Source organism: Pseudorasbora parva, chromosome 5 (genome assembly GCF_024679245.1).
Source record: "Pseudorasbora parva isolate DD20220531a chromosome 5, ASM2467924v1, whole genome shotgun sequence".
Taxonomy (NCBI): domain Eukaryota; kingdom Metazoa; phylum Chordata; class Actinopteri; order Cypriniformes; family Gobionidae; genus Pseudorasbora; species Pseudorasbora parva.
The window spans coordinates 3,164,770-3,183,130 of NC_090176.1; the positions used below are offsets into that span (position 1 = coordinate 3,164,770).

Here is an 18,361-nt window from a genome sequence, read left to right on the forward strand (position 1 = left end):
GATAAGGGGATCAAAATGGACGCTCAGGGCGGAGCCTATTTTACTAAAAAGACTATAACTCAAAAATGAAATGAGATATCTTCACCAAACTTGGTACATGTGTGTATGGGCTCATTCTTTGGTCTCGATAAAAAAATCGTGACGATTGACCACTTAGTGGCGCTATAATTTGAAAAAAACATGAAAATAGCTATAACCACACGACCGCTAGTCCGATTGACCTGAAAATTGATATGCAGTGTCTTGGCCCAAGTTACTATATAAGTCTATGAGGACATTGGTGTATCTCAAAAAACATGGCCGCCATCAGCCAATGAATTTTGAGCACCTATTAGATGGGGTTAACGGAGGTCGATCGGAACGAAACTCAGTGGACATGTTTGACTCATGGTCCTAGAGGTCTGTAAGAATTTTGAAAGAAATCGGCCACTAGTTGGCGCTAACCCAAAAGGGAAGCTCAAAAATTAACGAAAATTGTTGGGTATATGTGGCATGACATGCTGATGAAGCATGCAAAGTTTTAAAGAGATCGGACTATAGGTGGCGCTATAACTGTTAAAAAGCTTTAAAAACCATGCATTTCCTATGGTAAATTGCCTATATTGGCTGTGAATGGACTTTTCCATCTATTATTTCAGTGTTTAAAATCTTGCTAAATAAAACTTAATGTCTTCAATGCCTATGTGCTTTAAAGGCCTTAAAGGCTTGAACCCCGCTAAATGCTGCTTGCAGCTTTAATTACACTTGATTTCCAAACCGGTCTGGTCGGTCATGGATGATCCAGTCGGGTATAGACTTGGAAAAGCAGACAAGTCAGGTTTGCCACACTAACGTTAGCTCAGTGTTTCCCCAGCTTTTTTATTTTGCGGCACACAATTTACTTTGAAAACATCAGTAACATTTTACAATACAGGTGCACTATTATAATTCATGCCTAACTAATGCACAGATAATCATGAGTTAATGTATTACTAATGAAGAACTAAACCATTTATTAATGATTACTGCATCAGCAACTAATGAACATTCTACATGATTAATAGATTAAGTAATTTATGAATTGCTATTGACATCATTAATTCCCTAAAAACATATTACATGAACTAATAATGTAAATTCATGTATTCAAAGCCATGCATTCGGACTCTCAGTTGTCTGTTTAATGAATCATTAATCATAACAATTGGCAAAATTATAGTATGACTTTACTTGTTGAGGCACATGACTAACTAATTGTTATGTAATATGTCATTGTGGTTATGGCTTTTGAATTAATTTTGAATTAGTTAATAGTATCTTGCTCCTCATCTGTTTTATGGAGCTAATGTTATGAAACATGTCTATTTTAAGTTTAACCCCTATACTGCGTTAAGGTGCTTCATTGTTTCTTATTAATTGCAAATCTAACAAATTCTTAATTGCAGTATCTAATCTTATCATTTGTTCAATTAAAGCATTGCATATCAGTCCCAAAAGATTTGATCTGCTTAATTATTGATATTTACAGTTAATTTGAATATTTACTTTTTACTTTCGGTACTTGAGTACGTTTTAAATCTGATACTTTTGTACTTTTACTCAAGTGATGTTTGAATGGAGGACTTTCTACTTTTACTGGAGTATTTTTTTATTTAGGTATATATACTTTCACTCGAGTATAACTTTTGAGTACTTTTACCACCTCTGGCTTCCAGTTACATTTAGGATCGACTTTAAAGTACTATTACTTGTTTATAAATCACTCAACGAGCTAGGACCTCAATACATCGCAGATATGCTGATTAAATACAAACCCAACAGATCACTCAGATCAGCAGGATCAAGTCAGTTAGAAATACCAAGAGTTCACTCAAAGCAAGGAGAGTCTGCTTTTAGCTATTATGCCAGCCGCAGCTGAACCAGCTTCCTGAACAGATCAGATGTTCTCCAACAGTAGCCACATTCAAATCCAGACTCAAAACACATCTGTTCAGCTGAGCATTTACTGAATGAGCACTGAGCACTGTATGTCCGACTGATTGCACCCTATCTTATCTCTTTATTCTTTTTTATAATTGTTTTAGTTTACCTTTGTTCTTATCTTTGGTTATTGTTTATTTTATATGTTCATTTGAGTTAAATATGATGAGTGAAAACTGGGTTTGATGGAAATAGTAAGTTTGACAATAAGGTTTGAGTATGTGTAAATCTGTGGAGGGTATGATGAGTGAGAATGGGTTTAACAAGAAGGTTTCTGAGTAAAAATCAGGGAATAGTGATTAAAATGGATGTTATGAACGTGTTTGAGAAAGAAATGAATGAGAGGTGTTCTAATTAAGATGGTACATGTATGTAGGCTGTAAACTGAAGAATGTTTATTTTTATATCAGACCATTATGGTGGATCTGACCATTTTATTTTATTTTATCTTTTTTTTTTTTTTTTTTTTTTTTTAATTACTATATCTTTACGACTGTTTTAACTATGCTTGTTTTTAATTCTTTATTCGTCCATATGGTATTCTTTTTTTTCTCATGCATTTGTTACCACTGTTTTAATTAATTTCTATGTAAAGCACTTTGAATTGCCATTGGGTATGAAATGTGCTATACAAATAAACTTGCCTTGCCTTAAACTGAGTTATTAAATCAGGGCCAAAAATAGGATAGATAATGGGCAATTATTTCTAAAATATGAGTAGTTTTGCAAAATGGACCTCAGAGAAATTAATAAAAGGAAAAGAAAAAAGCAATGCTTGACCTCCAATGAATACTCAACCAAAAAATGGAGCTTATTTGACTGCAACTTCATCTGAACAAATATCAGTGAAACTCACTTCTTCATTCCGAAAGCTCCAGTCAGGTTTTTCTCAATTCGAGCACTTCCATTGAAGCTGGCGTCCTGCAGGTGGAGTGAGAGTCAATTAAAAGCTGAATTGATGTTTGACATATTGATAAATTTGGTGAACACATGGTATTATATCACCGTTTCCTGTTTCTGCATTACAGCTTAAAGGCCCACTTAAGTGCTTTGAAACGCGCCGCATTATTCAATTGTGTTGATGTAATTTCCCCTGAAACGACTTCAGCTGTTAGCAGCTCCTCCCCTTTTTTGAAACAGCCAATAGGGTTTTGTTAAAGCTACACTGTGTAACTTTTTTAGTTTATTCTTAATTAAAAACACTTAGCTCTTTCAAAAAGATGTGCTCATTAATGTATATTTACCTCTTTCAAGTAATAAAGTATTCTCGTAAGCTTATAATATGCCATTGAAAATACATACGGGTGAGGGGTTCGAATGCCGGTCGCCATGTTGGCCCTCCATCTTGAAAGTACAGTAGCCAAAGAGGGACATACCCATAACTTCAAGCTTCGCCTTTCGCGTTGTAACACTCGATGGCACCGTGTTGAATGTGAAGAGGGGGATTGCCATGTTAATCTTGGACTAAATCGGCCACCGTAGGAGTTAAAACGAAATCAGAATTGAGAGGAACTGAAACTATTATTCACTGGATGGTCATATACCTTTTCGCCACTAGATTGGGGAAAATATCACAGAGTGTAGCTTTAATATACAGTTTGACTAGAGCGCAAGAGCGGACCTTCTCTGTTTGGTGAAGCCAGTTTCCTCTAACACTGTTTATCATCATAATCTCCTCCATATCGCTTTAAAATGCAGCATTCTGTGCAGAATTCAAATGGGTCGATATGTTTGTTGTCTGTGCCGACTCGCTCATATGATCCGCGCTGCGCTCTCGTGTCTGTAGTCTAAATTTAGACCAGAGCCGTTGGGGTGTGTGCGCTGCTGCGGTGCGTGAAACTGACGTGAAAACCGACTTTAATCGCCTCAAATGAAAGCATATTTACACTGAATCGTTACCTATCACATATATAGTGTGCTATGTGCCTTTCACCATGTAGAAATTAGTAAATGTGTGAACAACTGACCGGTTTCAGCAGTGTAAGGGGGCGGGCTTTAGATTCTCGAGAGCATTTTGATTGGACAGAAGATTTGACGAGAAAGTGAAGTCTGCGATGATATCACCAAAATCTGAGATTCGTTTTAACGGAAGTGAGAGACTGTATGCTTTGAATGCTCATATCTCCTAAATGCTAATTTTGTCATAGTTTTGGAATGTACCAGCTTATTCATAACTTTAAGGCCAACACAGTCATATTAAAAGCTAGAAAAACTTCATTTTTGATTTTAGTGGACCTTTAAAGAAGGTTTTGGCAACATGTTTTGTACAATTTTGATATTACCATTTACTGTGAAAGTGTGAGAGTTCCTCTTACTTTTTTTTTTTTAATTTTGTTGTGCATAATTTGTGTATCCAAACACAAAACTCACCACATTCAGTGTGAAGAGAGGCAGCAGCGTACCATCGGGTTTAACAGCAGAGAACTTAGCTGCAGCCAGTACATGAACGTCTATCACTCCTGAACTGAAGGAGACTAGAGGCGTCTCACTGGCGTATAACAGCACCTGCATCTCCATGTCCGGATATAATGTGCGTAGCTGTAAAGAAACTCATTATTCATCTGGAAAACCACTTGATTGTACTTGGAAACTACATGGAACAGACACAAGATGACTGGTGTTACATCACTAAATATCAACATAGTCATATTATCTAGTTATGCAATATGTAATTAATCTAGTTACATTTAATTTTGCCACTAAACAAAATATTTTATAAATTAATATTTTTTTTCCCTTATAAAGTCACGACCTGTGCATACACTAACCTGTGGAATGAAGGCACCAAACTGGCTGGTGTTCAGATGGATTGGAGAACTCTTTGGTATCTATGATTGACACATTAAATCAGATGACTGAAAAAGTAACTTAATAGCTTCAAGAGGCCAGGATTCATTAAGTCTATAATAAGAGTAAGATACAGAGCTGTTCCCACACAGCCGCTGTATAGTTTCATTGGATATGTTCATTGTTATTTCCTCACCATGTCTTCTCGGATGTTGATTTGGAGAGCCCCGGAGCTGAGGAATGCATAAGCTGCTGAATTTATGAAGAACTCAGAGGCAGCCACTGAAAGCATGTAGTTATCTGTGGACTGCACTTCAAAAACGCTCGCAGAGAAAGGCGGTTCAGACGGAGAACTGCGGCTGTAAAACTCACCCTGTCACAGGAACAACATCCACACATCATTGACAGGATACAGTAACTATTACAAATCTATTAAAGGTGTCATGAACTGGCTTATGATGTTTGCATGGTTTTTACATTCAAAAACATCATAACTAATAAGTAATAGGCTATTTTCTACACTGGTTTTGAGGCTCTCTCCTGAACGCTGGGTTTTGATGGGCGTGTCACTGGAGACTTGGAAGTAAACGCCCACAGCTAGGATTGGATAAGATTTGCATATTTAATGAGCTTCAGTTCCGCTGTCAGTTTACATGAGGGAGGGATTGTTTTGAAAGCGGCAACCAGAATGATTCTCTCAATCACTAAAATGTAAGGTTTTTCACACTTGAAATACTGTAATTCCTCAAATAAAGACCGGGGCCTTAATTTACCTGAACTGCCGATGGGAACCGGCTTTTATTTGAAGCAGGCTTTTATTAGGGGCAGGCTTGTATTTCTAATTCCATCTGTTTGAAATGTAATTGCTTTATGTAAACCGTTTTCAATTTAAAGTGACCGTTCCAGTGGACAAATATCATTGATTTTTCAAGAAACATTTGCAAAAATGTCACCATACAACAAAATAATACGCATTTTTTGTAACTCCGCGCGCAGCTCCGCATCCGAAGATGAACGAGTTCTCAGCGAATCTAACCGAGCATGACGTCTCATCACACCGGCCCCCAGTTTGCACATTAGGTGCTTATATTTACTGAATGAGCCTACAAAAGCAGAAATAAGCCATTTTAAATAAAGATCCAGGTTTAAGCAAATAAATAAATAAATCACGACACTAAAGTTTAGTGAAATTAGGAAATATTTAAAAGATCGTTAATTTAGTGCATATTTTGTTCTCATGTCACAAGTAATAATATCAAGCCAAGGTTTACTTTACAAGGTTTACTGAGTTTTACACGATTCTTTTGTAGTGTGGTTTTTGGTGAAATGTACTAAAATAAATATCATCACCTGTGCACGTTAGCCCACTTCTTCTCAATGCGTTGGTTTATAGAAAAATTACTCCGAATCGCCCTCTGTCGTTTCAATGAATAGCACAACGGCGAGCGCGGCGAGTATAAACGCCTCGTCCGTTTGGGGAGGAGTGCACGCAGTCAGCGGAGGCTCACGCAGCGGAGACAGGTGAAAGTATAAACAAGGCTTGAGACACGGCACTGCGCGGAGCTGAGCTTCGAGGCTTGGGTGCGACACCCTTAAGAAGACATAAAAGAGACGAGAGGCTAATATTAGGTGCGTCTTAATCAGCTCCCTAGTTCAGTAATCAGGACATGGGCTGACTCCCTGGTCAGTGCCCTGACTGCTGACGCAGCAGATTGAGGCGCACGCATTGTGAAGATCGATATTTGTAGCCTGCCTGACACAGTATTTTCACAGATGTCTACATAGACTACAGTAGCCTATTTAAAATGGCACATGCATCCGTTATATTCTCAATTTAATTTACAAAGCAATCCCTGTAAAGTTTTAAGGTTAACTATAGAAGAGACCAGGATTAGTGTGTGAGGCACTGGCATGACTCGCATCGGGGCGTGTGGCATCAGGATGGTTTCGCATTAAATTAACTGTATTTAGGAGATTATCCACTAATTTTCCCCTGGCCTTTATTTGTTTGTGTTGACCACGCTCCCGGCGACTATCAGAGGCCTGGCGTTTATTTGACTACAGGATTTTATTTGAGGAAATACGGTAATTCTGATAGGGCTCGCAAAACATCGTTATCAAACAAACACAATGATATATCGCTCATCGACCTGTGATTGATTGATTTTTTTATTACCTGGCCTGCAAATGTATAAATGTATCAATTTTATAAATTTAAGCTTTAAAACTCTTTTGTTTCAGTCAGGCCGAATCTCAGCTTTATCTTGCATCGTTTTTCACACAGAGCTTCGTAAACTCAATGTTTTCCCCTCAATGCACCTGCGCAAACCCAGAGATTAAACCCTGGGGAAATGAAATCGCTATATGTCGAATCGCAGCTCGAAGATCAGACCGTATAGATCTTGAACTTTGGATTTACATCAAATGCGATTTACTCATACAGTGAGAGTTGGTATTTATCAGAAACATTGATGATATCACACTGTATATGCCTGGCTTAAAAAAATTATGTACACGCTGAATTAAAAATCCTTACCTTAATATCTAATTCAAAGCTCTGGCCTGTCACAGCCGGGGAGGAAGTGAGCGGGACACTGAGATATATATACTTATCCACAGGTATGTTCACTAGAAAGAAATCATTTGAGCATGATTACCGTAGTCATCTAATAAAGTGGAATGTAAAGTGTTGTTGTTTTCTAAGGATTTTGTACAATCACGTCAACATCAGTGTCATTTAGTAGCAATGGCTAAATAATACAGCCAAAGTAACCCACAGTAGGGTGAGTCTCTCTAAAATGCAAACATCAAATAATATTTTTAATAACAATTAATCACATTTATCTTAATTTTCATAATTAAAATAAAACCACAGTGCAAGAAATATCATTGGTCCTAAAAAAAAGTTCTTGTGATCTATTATATATCGTTTATGTGCCAGTACCAGGCATTTCCTGTAGATTTCTCTCCAATTCACTGATTGCTTGTTGAATTGCTGGGCAAATCTTAAAAAGAAGGAATAAAAATTAATACTACTACTAATAATAATGGCAACACAAGACATAATGATAACAAGCAGCAGATAATAGTTTTTGATAATAAAATCATTTGTTTTGAATAAATGACAAACCTTCTCACGTATCATGCTTGATATTTTTCCTTTGAAACGCTTTACAAATGGCTGGAAAATAAAGCTGCAGCAAAACACATAAATTATACTTCTTGAAGTTGATAGGCCCAGTGAGCCTTACAGTGTTCTTTTAATACATTCATTTCATTTTAAAGGGGCCAAAACATTTAAAAATATATCACTGTGACTGTCATTAGCATCTCCATTAGCGTTAGCTGTAAGAGATATTCACTATTGCTGCGTGTATCTTCACATCTCAGTCTTGTCACATGTCTGTCTTGTCTAGCACATGAGGTGTTTTTGTAAGGTTTGTTTAAGATCCATTGGCACTGCGCAGATTGATCAGCATATGAAATCAAAGTACCACAAGAACAACTGTAGAGCAAACGACTCCTTATGCTTCTGAATCTCTCTCGCCGTAGTTAATGTCATACACCGATCGGTCTGTGAAGCGCAGATGGATCTCAAACAAGCCTTTCATTTTCTGTCATGTGATCTCCTGTCTATAGAGGGAATGCACGTGACGTCTCCGTCAGCTGGAGCTACTGTGATTACGCCCCATTAAGTGGCAAAAAGACTGAGAGGCAGCATTGGTTAAAGGGGGTACTTCAGTGCTGGGAAGATGAATCTGTATTTAAACTGGGTCATCAATCTAGTAGAACTGTGAAATTATTTTTGAATTTGGTGCCTTCTAGACTGAGAAAAGACAAAAAAATTATTTTTGTCTCATGGGGATGAAAGACTACAATTCCCAGAATGCTTCGCTGCCCTGTGAGCCCATTCCCAAAGCCACCGCTACTGGATTACTGTGACTGAGTTAGAGAAGACACTACAATTAAAAACTGAACGTGTGTGTTCAATATAATGAGTAAGTCACCACGCGAGTATCACAGCACTGAGCACTAACTGCAGGAGTGAGATAAATGAGCTGATGAGCTCTCGTGATGAGAGACTTACATTGCTCACCATATCTCCATTTAAATGAGTGCCTGTAGCTGAGCTGAGCTGTGAGTGTGATCTCCATCCCCCATGCGCGGGTTCAAAACATGCGTAAATTGCTCCCTCTGCTGGCTGTAGTCTTTAGCCTTTGGCCAAACATTCCTCCTATAATGCAAATATCGTCAATTTGCGTTATAGGAGGAATTTTTCCAAAAATAAAATGAACAAATCTCTCGTCTCAGGGGGATATGAGGGGGAAAAGCACAATCATTTGAATATACTCCAGGGTTTCTACTGATACAAAGCCATATGCTAATCGCTGAAGTAACCCTTTAACAGCTTGAATGCAGCGAAAACACACAAAACCAGGCCCGGCGCCAGAGGGGGGGTAGGGGGAGGCTCATCCACCCACCCAATGGACATCGCGGTTCCAAGCTTGAGATGGACTAGATAATAGCATGCAATTTTCTCACTCAAACCACAGCCAACCTGCTGCTGCTTTTGCTTTAAGAGGGAAAAACTGCACATAACTGCTTGTCTAGGATCTGTAATCCTCATAATCCTCTGTAAGAATTCGTAATAATAGCCTCTTATTAGTGAAAAGGAGCTAGCAAATGATACAGTGTGATCTTTTTTTGCACTCGTCAAATGATTACATTTCCAACGTGTTTTCGCTTGGTGAGTAATTTAGCCAATCACAGACATGTTTGTTGATTTCTATAACGGAATTGGCCAATCACAGGTTTTGAACCTGGAATCCTCTCACCGCTCGAGTGTTTGTCCATGTGCTGAGCTCAGTTAATATGCGTCAATCCTCTGTAAGTGCAGACATTGTAAAAATAAGAGATTCATTGTATACCAACGTCACTGCGGAACTTTGTGAGATTGCATTTATTGAATAAGTGACAGCTTTTAGTGAATATAAAGGGAACGCGTTGTCTAGAAAATATAACTTTTTTTTTTTACTAATAGGTGTATAATATATTTAGAATTTGAATAAAACTTTTGTTTTCCATTCTTGACAAGAGGCCACATACAAGCTTCAATACACTGACCTGTCCTCATGTACATGCAGGATTCACTCGAAAAATGTTATAAATATTCATGTCGAAATCAGGCTCATAAAAATGTCAGGAAAATACGATTCCTGGCTGCATGTCATTATCCATGGATCACTGAATCTTTGCTAAGTTGTAAGGACCACTATATCGAGCCCAACCTTTAGTTGATTATTAACTGATATCCGTTTAGTTAAACTGATAAAACTACTCGCGGTTTCCTCTAGTAACTTCAGTCACGCAGCAGCTCTTCTGCCACTCAGTCCGGCTTAGGGGGCGTGTTCTCGCGGGAAGTGACGTTGATGCATTCCCTCTATTATCTTGACCCCATCCCTCTTGTTATCTGATTATTGGTTCATTTTCCCCACCTGTTCTTCCCCATAACCTGCCGTGTTTGTCTCCTTTTTAATCTCCTTGTGTCTTCAGTCCTGTGCTGGTTCGTTATCAGTGGTATGTCTCCTGTTTCCTGTCTTTGTTCTTTCCATGATTCCTGTTTCCTTATGTGTAGTATGCTTTGTTTCCCCCATAGGGGGCAGTTTTGTTAACGTTTATTTTATTTTGTATTTAAATAAAACCCCTTTTCATTTGCACTTGAGTTGTGAAACTCGCTCGGCTCACTCACATTATATTGAACAGACATACACTGTGCGATTTCTATGCATTTTCAGCAAGGTTACCTACTCACACTGTACGAGTAGATCGAATGCGATGTAAAGCCAAAGCTCACGATTGATGTGCTCTCACTGTGCGGTCCGACCATCGAACGCGTCTTGACTGCTCACACTGTACGGGTGAAAAATGCGCAATAAAACCCCCGTGGCGACGATAGACCCAGTGTATTATAGAGAGGTAGCCTATCAAATGCATCAGCTATTGATATCAAGAAAATTTAGAATTTATGTATAAAATTATTATTATTGTTATTATTAGAGTAGGGCTACTTTTATTATTAAATTGATATTACATTAATTTGCCCCCCCCTCCCCCCAACAATTTCATAATGCATAATCGACACACTGCATAATAAAATAATAGATTACTCCTCACTATTTAAAAACATTTATCCCGATTAAACAAGGAATTATAGGTCTAATTATATGATTATAATGTCAGAACACTGCAATAATGTCCGTCTCAATGAAAAGTAAAAGCAGATTTACCTAAAAACAACTTGTTTAACACAAAATGGGCCTACTTCTCTTTTATTTTTTTCTCACAATATGGACCAAAATAGAAATATTAAGAAAATAAAGAATTTCTGTCACGCCAGAAATTCATCTGACCATCCGATTCCCAATCGTGAGAGGTTTGACGCCTCTCGTTTCCCCCTGTACACTGCATGAACACCTCACGACAAACGACGCACGATAAACCTGAAAATCGCGACGCACAATAAGCCTGAAAATTGTGACGCACGATAAGCCTGAAAATCGTCTCGACCCAAAAAAAGAGTCGCACGAGTCAGAATTCGGCTCGAAATCAGACGAAAATCACACAGTGTATGCCCAGCTTAACTGAACTAAATGATTTTATGAAAAAATGACCACGGTGGCAAAGTAATCCAGTAGCGATGGCTTTGGGAGTGGCCTCGTGATGCAATGCATTCTGGGTGTTTTTGTCATTCATCCCCATGAACCAAAAATACATTTTCTGTCTTTTCTCAGTCTAGAAGGCACCAAATTCAAATATAATTTCACATTTCTACTACATTAATGACCCAGTTTAAATATAGAAGTAACCCTTTAACACTGGTCTTACCTAGCACCTCCATGGAACTTAATATCCACACCTCCTATGTCAGCACTGCAGGACACGGTGGTGATGGAGAGATGGCCAGCCTCATCCCCTAACTGCAGGAGGGTGTCGATTTTTATATTCTTCACAGCCAGATCAAATGAACCGCTATCATGGCTGCAATCATAGAACAAAAGCTATAGAGTCATAATAGGATTTAGATCTGGGCTCTCAGAGGGCCACTCCAGGCTCTTGATTGTCCTTCAAAAACATTTGGACCAACTGTGATGTGTGCTTTGGGTTGTTGTCTTGTTAAACACATATTGGCGACGTAAAGTTGGCTGATTTTTCTGATGATAAATGTTCATTTTTACAATAAAATGCTGTTATTTACAAACATTGTGACATATTTTTACGGAAAATGGTACGTGTCATCGCCTCCATCTCCTTCCCCATGATTCCCTGGTGCACTTACATTAAACCAAACTTTGTTCGCCAGCTGCCTGTGATGCCTAATGTGAGTTGACTGACTTCCACAGATACGCCTTTTCCCTTGAGAAACACCAGTGATGGGTCTGGCATGCTGCACCGCACAACCTGCATGCTGGAAAGACACATCTGCTCACCATTTATGGAATATATTCAAGTTAATGCAGTCATTTTTTTGTTTAAATAACTATTTATTACATGTGATGCATATAAGAACTACTGACTCAATTCCATGCAATTTCATTTAAATAAATGCATTTATTATCTTTGTCAATTCAAAGACGATGTTCATTATTTTAGTTGGTTTGATTGTTTGTTAGTGTACTGACTTTGATAAGGTGTACTTCACAGTGCCGATCCCGATGGGCACACCACCCTGGACCTCTGGGAGCGCAGTAGTCTTCAGTTTGCTTTGTATCCGGACAGACATCATCTGAGACACTGAACACATGTACAGAAACAGATATAACACGTCTTTAGCATCAGCATGACTAGCATATAGATTTCATGTATTTTAAAGGATTAATTCACAGCTGACCATGTAGGGTTTATTAATAAAACTTTAAATTAGAGGTGAAGCATTGATTCACTGATAGACAACTACTCTGTAAGTGTTTGTAACTTTTCTCATTTGATTGTTTGTTCATTTGTTGTTGGATAAGTGTGTCTGTGTAGTGCAGTGGTGTGTATTATTAGTTTTGGTGTATTCTCGCGGTGTGTGTGGGAGTTAGCATTTGTTTGGTCATTGCCACATTGTGAGTGAGCGTTTGTTGGGGGCGTTCCCAGCTGCTTTCAATTACAATACTCAGGTGAGTATAAATAGCGTGATAGTCTGCGGCAGCGGAAGCGGCAGTGCGAAGCCCTCCTTGTGTGAAGACCGAACGAGTGTAAAGACTTCAACTCTTTCCTGTGCAAGACCGACGAGTGTAAAGACTTCAACTCTTCCCTGTGCAAGACCGACGAGTGTAAAGACTTCAACTCTTCCCTGTGCAAGACCGACGAGTGTAAAGACTTCAACTCTTCCCTGTGCAAGACCGACGAGTGTAAAGACTTCAACTCTTCCCTGTGCAAGACCGACAAGTGTAAAGACTTCAGCTCTTCCCTGTGCAACACCTACGAGTGTAAAGACCTACCTCTCTTCCCTGTGCAAGACCGACAAGTGTAAAGACTTCAACTCTTCCTTGTGCAACTCCTCCCGAGCAAGGACCCCGGCAAGGCACTTGAGTATCCTCTTCCTTTTCATTATTTGTGTTCGGTTCTTTTCTAATTCCTATCTGGCCTTTTCTCTGATCTGTATTCACCATGTGCTTTCAAATCTCAACTATTACTACTAGCACTCGTAAATCACGCTCTGTACGCACGAGACGCCGCAATCCCAATAATTTGCGCTATATCCTAACATCCTCTGCTACTTTACTCTCTATTCCAATTGGTCTCTGGAATTGCCAGTCGGCTGTAAACAAAGTAGACTTTATTTCATCTATTGGGACTCATTCTCAGCTCAGCTTCATGGCCCTAACTGAGACCTGGATCAAACCAGAGGACACTGCCACTCCTGCAGCCCTCTCAACCAATTTAACTTTTTCACACACTCCTCTGCCTATTGGGAGGGGTGGGGGTACTGGTTTACTTATCTCAAATGATTGGAAATTTGATCCATTACCGTCTCTACCGGCCAATTCATTTGAATCGCACTCAATCACTATTACTCACCCTGTTAAAATCCATGTGGTAGTGGTCTATCGTCCTCCAGGTCACCTCAGTAACTTTGTGGAGGAGTTGGATGTGTTACTTTCTAGCTTCCCTGAGGATGGCACTCCACTGATTCTGCTTGGTGACTTCAACATCCATCTTGATAAACACCTAGCCGCAGACTTCAGCACTCTACTGACTTCATTTGACCTTAAGTTAGTATCTACTACGGCTACTTACAGATCAGGTAACCAATTAGACCTGGTCTACACACGCAACTGCTCCACAGACAACACTTTAGTTACTCCATTACACACCTCAGACCACTTTCTCATCACTCTTAACCTCATACTGACTCCTGATACAACACGTACTCCTACACAGATTACCTTTCGGCGTAATCTACGCTCACTCTCTCCCTCTCGCCTATCCACTATGGTTTCATCTTCACTCCCTCCACCTGCTCAGTTCTCAGCACTGGATGCTAACAGTGCTACTGACACTCTTTGCTCCACTCTATCATCCTCCTTAGACAGTTTTTGCCCCCTTTCATCCAGACCAGCCCGCCCCACCCTATCTGCCTCTCGCTGTCAGATGTTCTCCGTGAACATCGCTCTGGACTCAGGGCGGCAGAGAGGAAATGCCGGAAATCTAAAAACTATACTGACCTTACCTTGTATCAGTCTCTTCTCTCTTCTTTCTCTACAAATGTCTCCACTGCTAAAACAACATACTACCACAACAAAATCAACAAATGCTCTGACTCTCGCAAACTCTTTAAAACATTCTCCTCTCTCCTTTGTCCTCCTCCTCCCCCTCCTTCATCAACTCTTACAGCTGATGACTTTGCATCATTTTTCACAAACAAAACATCTCTCATCAGCAACCAGATCTCCTCACCACAAACTGACACGCACATCTCAACAACTAAGACGAACACGCTTCCATCCTTCTCTCCGCTCTCCGAGGCAGATATTTCTAAACTCATCCTTTCCAATCACCCTACTACCTGTCCACTTGATCCTATACCCAATCACCTCCTTCAGGCTATTTCTTCTTCAATCACTCCTGCACTCACTCACATTGTCAACACTTCTCTTCACACGGGAACCTTTCCCACAGCATTTAAGCAGACTCGGGTAACCCCACTGCTTAAGAAACCCTCTCTGAATCCAGCACTTTTAGAAAACTACCGACCGGTATCCCTTCTGCCTTTCATTGCAAAGACCCTTGAGCGAGTTGTGTTCAATCAACTCTCTATGTTTCTTGAACGGGACAACCTCCTAGACAACAACCAATCCGGCTTCAAAAGCGGCCATTCGACTGAGACTGCCTTGCTCTCGGTAACTGAGGCACTGAGACTGGCAAAAGCAGCTTCCAAATCCTCAGTGCTCATTCTGCTGGATCTGTCTGCTGCTTTTGACACAGTTAACGACCAGATGCTCCTGTCAACACTTAAGAAGACGGGGATCTCAGGAACTGCTCTCCAGTGGTTCAGGTCTTACCTCTCTGGTAGGTCCTACAGGGTGTCATGGAGAGGTGAAGTGTCTAAGTCACATCATCTAGCTACTGGGGATCCCCAGGGCTCAGTGCTTGGACCACTTCTCTTCTCCATCTACACGTCATCATTAGGTTCTGTCCTTCAGAAACATGGCTTCTCCTATCACTGCTATGCTGATGACACTCAACTCTACTTCTCATTTCAACCAGATGATCCTACAGCAGGGGTCTTCAACTAAAATAGCTTGGGGTCCAGAAAAAAAACCTTCTCACCGGCCGAGGTCCGGACAGTTATATACCTAAAAACATGAATCGATGTCTTTTTGCCAGACTAAAGAAATTAGTGTAGATTAAAATGTCTTTATTGAACAAAATATAATATGTTCTCATATAGATAAAGTATGTCTTTTCATTTTTTTAAAGCAAACATAGGTAATCCTTCAAAAAATGTATTTAATTTTGAGGTTATTCTGTTTGCTTTGGTACAAAATATCTAATTCAACCAGTAGCCATGTCTGACAAAAATATGATGAATGAAAAAATGCCTTCATCTCTAAATCTGCACGGAAAATACATTAATTTCAACATTACTAGCAACTAAAGTGCTTTTTCTGCTGAACTGAGATAAACAGTAACAATCAATGAACACAAACCCTCCTGGTTAAAAAACAAAACAGAAATCTCATAACATAATGTTATGTTCATTCACATGTATAGCCTACATTTAGTTAGGTAGAGACTATCTTCAGCACTGCTCTCTCTGACTGTGCTTCAAATTGCACTGGTAAAAAATCATTTGCAATATCATCCAGAAACACAAACAGGCAAAAATAAGGTGCCACCAGTGTTGGAAAAATGAAAAAGTCCACAAAATATTTTATCTCTTTATTTCAACTGTTCCTTTAAATCCAGAAAAACGTAAATAACCTCTCAAAAGGCTGAGCTGAGTTGAACTTAAAGATGGAATGGAAGCATAAACATTCCTTGTTCCAAAAAAATAAAATAATAATAATAATAAAAAAGTGAATATAGCTACATTGTCTGAACTTCAGTGCATGTGAGAAATTGGCTCATTTATTTTCTGCGCCCTTACCTCAGACTGCTGAGGATAAAGGGGTCTTTAAAATGTGTATGGCTGAATCAGAAATCGCCCCTATACCCTAAATAGGGCATTATTTGAGGGGACAGCCATTTGTAGTGGCGTCCGAAACCACAGTGGACATGTTTGAGTGTACTCACATGTTGCACCGCAATAACGAGTGTACAGCCGATGTACACGCAACAGCTGTCCGACTTCACGCACTCGTTTTCATTCACTCCTTCAAGTGAACTGTAATAGTGGACTAACGTAGGGAATAGTGGATGAGGGTTAAGGGGCCAATTTCTGATTCAGCCTCTGTTTTGCGCGCCGCTTTCTTCAGTCTCTTCAATGCGCGTCTAAACATGTAGTGAGCATAGTAACGTAGCCGCACACCGGACTGAAGCTCATGGGCGCGTCTCAGGATCTCACACTGGACGCTCACATACGCGCAAGCTCAGTTTTGAATCGACTTCTGACAGAAGAGCTGCACGATGTATTACATTTATATTATATTTCCCTCAAATCCTCCATGTACATACTGATTTCACCCTGTGCTACAAGAGATACACTCATCGTGAAGTTCTTCTGTCAGGAGTCGATTCAAAACTGAGCTCGCCCGTAATGTGTGCGTCCGCTGTGAGATCCTGAGACGCGCCCATGAGCTTCAGTCCGGTGTGCGACCCCTTTAACTGTCAACGCAACCGTGGCAACATAGGAAAAACGGTTCTACTGAGCTGCCTGTTATAAATGTGATTATTTATTTATTTATTTTAAATCGCATTAGGCATTTAGTTATTTCAGTGTGTCGAAAGGCTTCGCGGTCCGGATGGATGCATCTCGTGGTCCGGATCCGGACCGGAGTCCGCCAGTTGGCGACCCCTGTCCTACAGTCAGTGTTCGTATTGCTGCCTGTCTGACAAAAATTTCTGACTGGATGAAGGAGCATCACCTTCAAGACAATCTTGCAAAGACAGAATTACTTGTTTTCTCAACCAACCCAGCACTTCATCAAAATTTCTCCATTCAGCTTGGTTCATCGACCATATCTCCATCCAGGACAGCCAGAAACCTTGGAGTTGTGATTGATGACCAGTTAAACTTCACTGACCACATTACTGCAACAGCCCGGTCCTGCAGATTTGCTTTATACAACATTAGAAAGATTAGACCCTTCCTATCAGAACAGGCTGCACAACTCCTGGTTCAAGCTCTTGTTCTCTCCAGACTGGAATATTGTAATTACCTTCTGGCTGGGCTTCCAACATGCACTATCAAACCCTTGCAGCTGATCCAGAATGCAGCGGCGAGAGTGGTCTTTAATGAGCCGAAGAGAGCGCATGTTACGCCTCTCTTCATCAAACTGCACTGGTTGCCAATGGCTGCTCGCATCAAATTCAAGGCACTAGTTATCGCCTACAAAACAACCACTGGCTCTGCACCAATATAACTAAACTCACTTGTTCAGACTTACACACCCTCCAGAAGCTTGCGTTCTGCGAGTGAGCGGCGCCTCGCGATTCCATCCCAAAGAGGCATGAAATCGTTCTCACGGACATTTTCCTGGACCGTTCCCACCTGGTGGAATGACCTGCCGATCTCAATTCGTGCTGCCGAGTCTGTAGCCATTTTTAAAAAACATCTTAAGACACATCTTTTCCAATTGCACCTGACCAATACAGAATAGCACTTACTGATCACCACAGCAACGACCAAAAAGCGCACACTCCCGGATCATATCTACGTCTCTCATCCGGATTTGTGCCTTCAGGTGGGTATGTTACATAGTTATCATAGCTATCATAATCCGGTGTACTGTATTTTGCGTACGTGAGTTTTTGTTGTAGATGCCTATTGCTGCGCATTTAGCTAGAATGCCATACAAAACCAACCCATTGGGCCACTGAATCTGCATTAACGACAACAGTTGGGGCAACAGCCTTAGTCCTAATGGGTTGTTATCATGGCTATCAAAATCCAGTGTTCTGTATTTTG

At 40.1% G+C, this 18,361-nt stretch overlaps 1 protein-coding gene across 1 annotated transcript in view; it reads right to left on the minus strand.

The window, feature by feature from the left end:
• LOC137074957 (bactericidal permeability-increasing protein-like) overlaps positions 1–18,361 on the minus strand; it is a 34,809-nt gene that overhangs the window by 10,234 nt on the left and 6,214 nt on the right. Inside the window, exons 3-12 of the mRNA XM_067443064.1 lie at positions 12,426–12,537; positions 12,083–12,211; positions 11,632–11,784; positions 7,877–7,940; positions 7,691–7,751; positions 7,283–7,374; positions 4,943–5,119; positions 4,728–4,787; positions 4,330–4,497; positions 2,816–2,880 (exon numbers count right to left, since the gene is read on the minus strand). Of these exons, the coding sequence (XP_067299165.1) occupies positions 2,816–2,880; positions 4,330–4,497; positions 4,728–4,787; positions 4,943–5,119; positions 7,283–7,374; positions 7,691–7,751; positions 7,877–7,940; positions 11,632–11,784; positions 12,083–12,211; positions 12,426–12,537 (1,081 nt within the window). The remainder of the gene's footprint in view (positions 1–2,815; positions 2,881–4,329; positions 4,498–4,727; positions 4,788–4,942; positions 5,120–7,282; positions 7,375–7,690; positions 7,752–7,876; positions 7,941–11,631; positions 11,785–12,082; positions 12,212–12,425; positions 12,538–18,361) is intronic.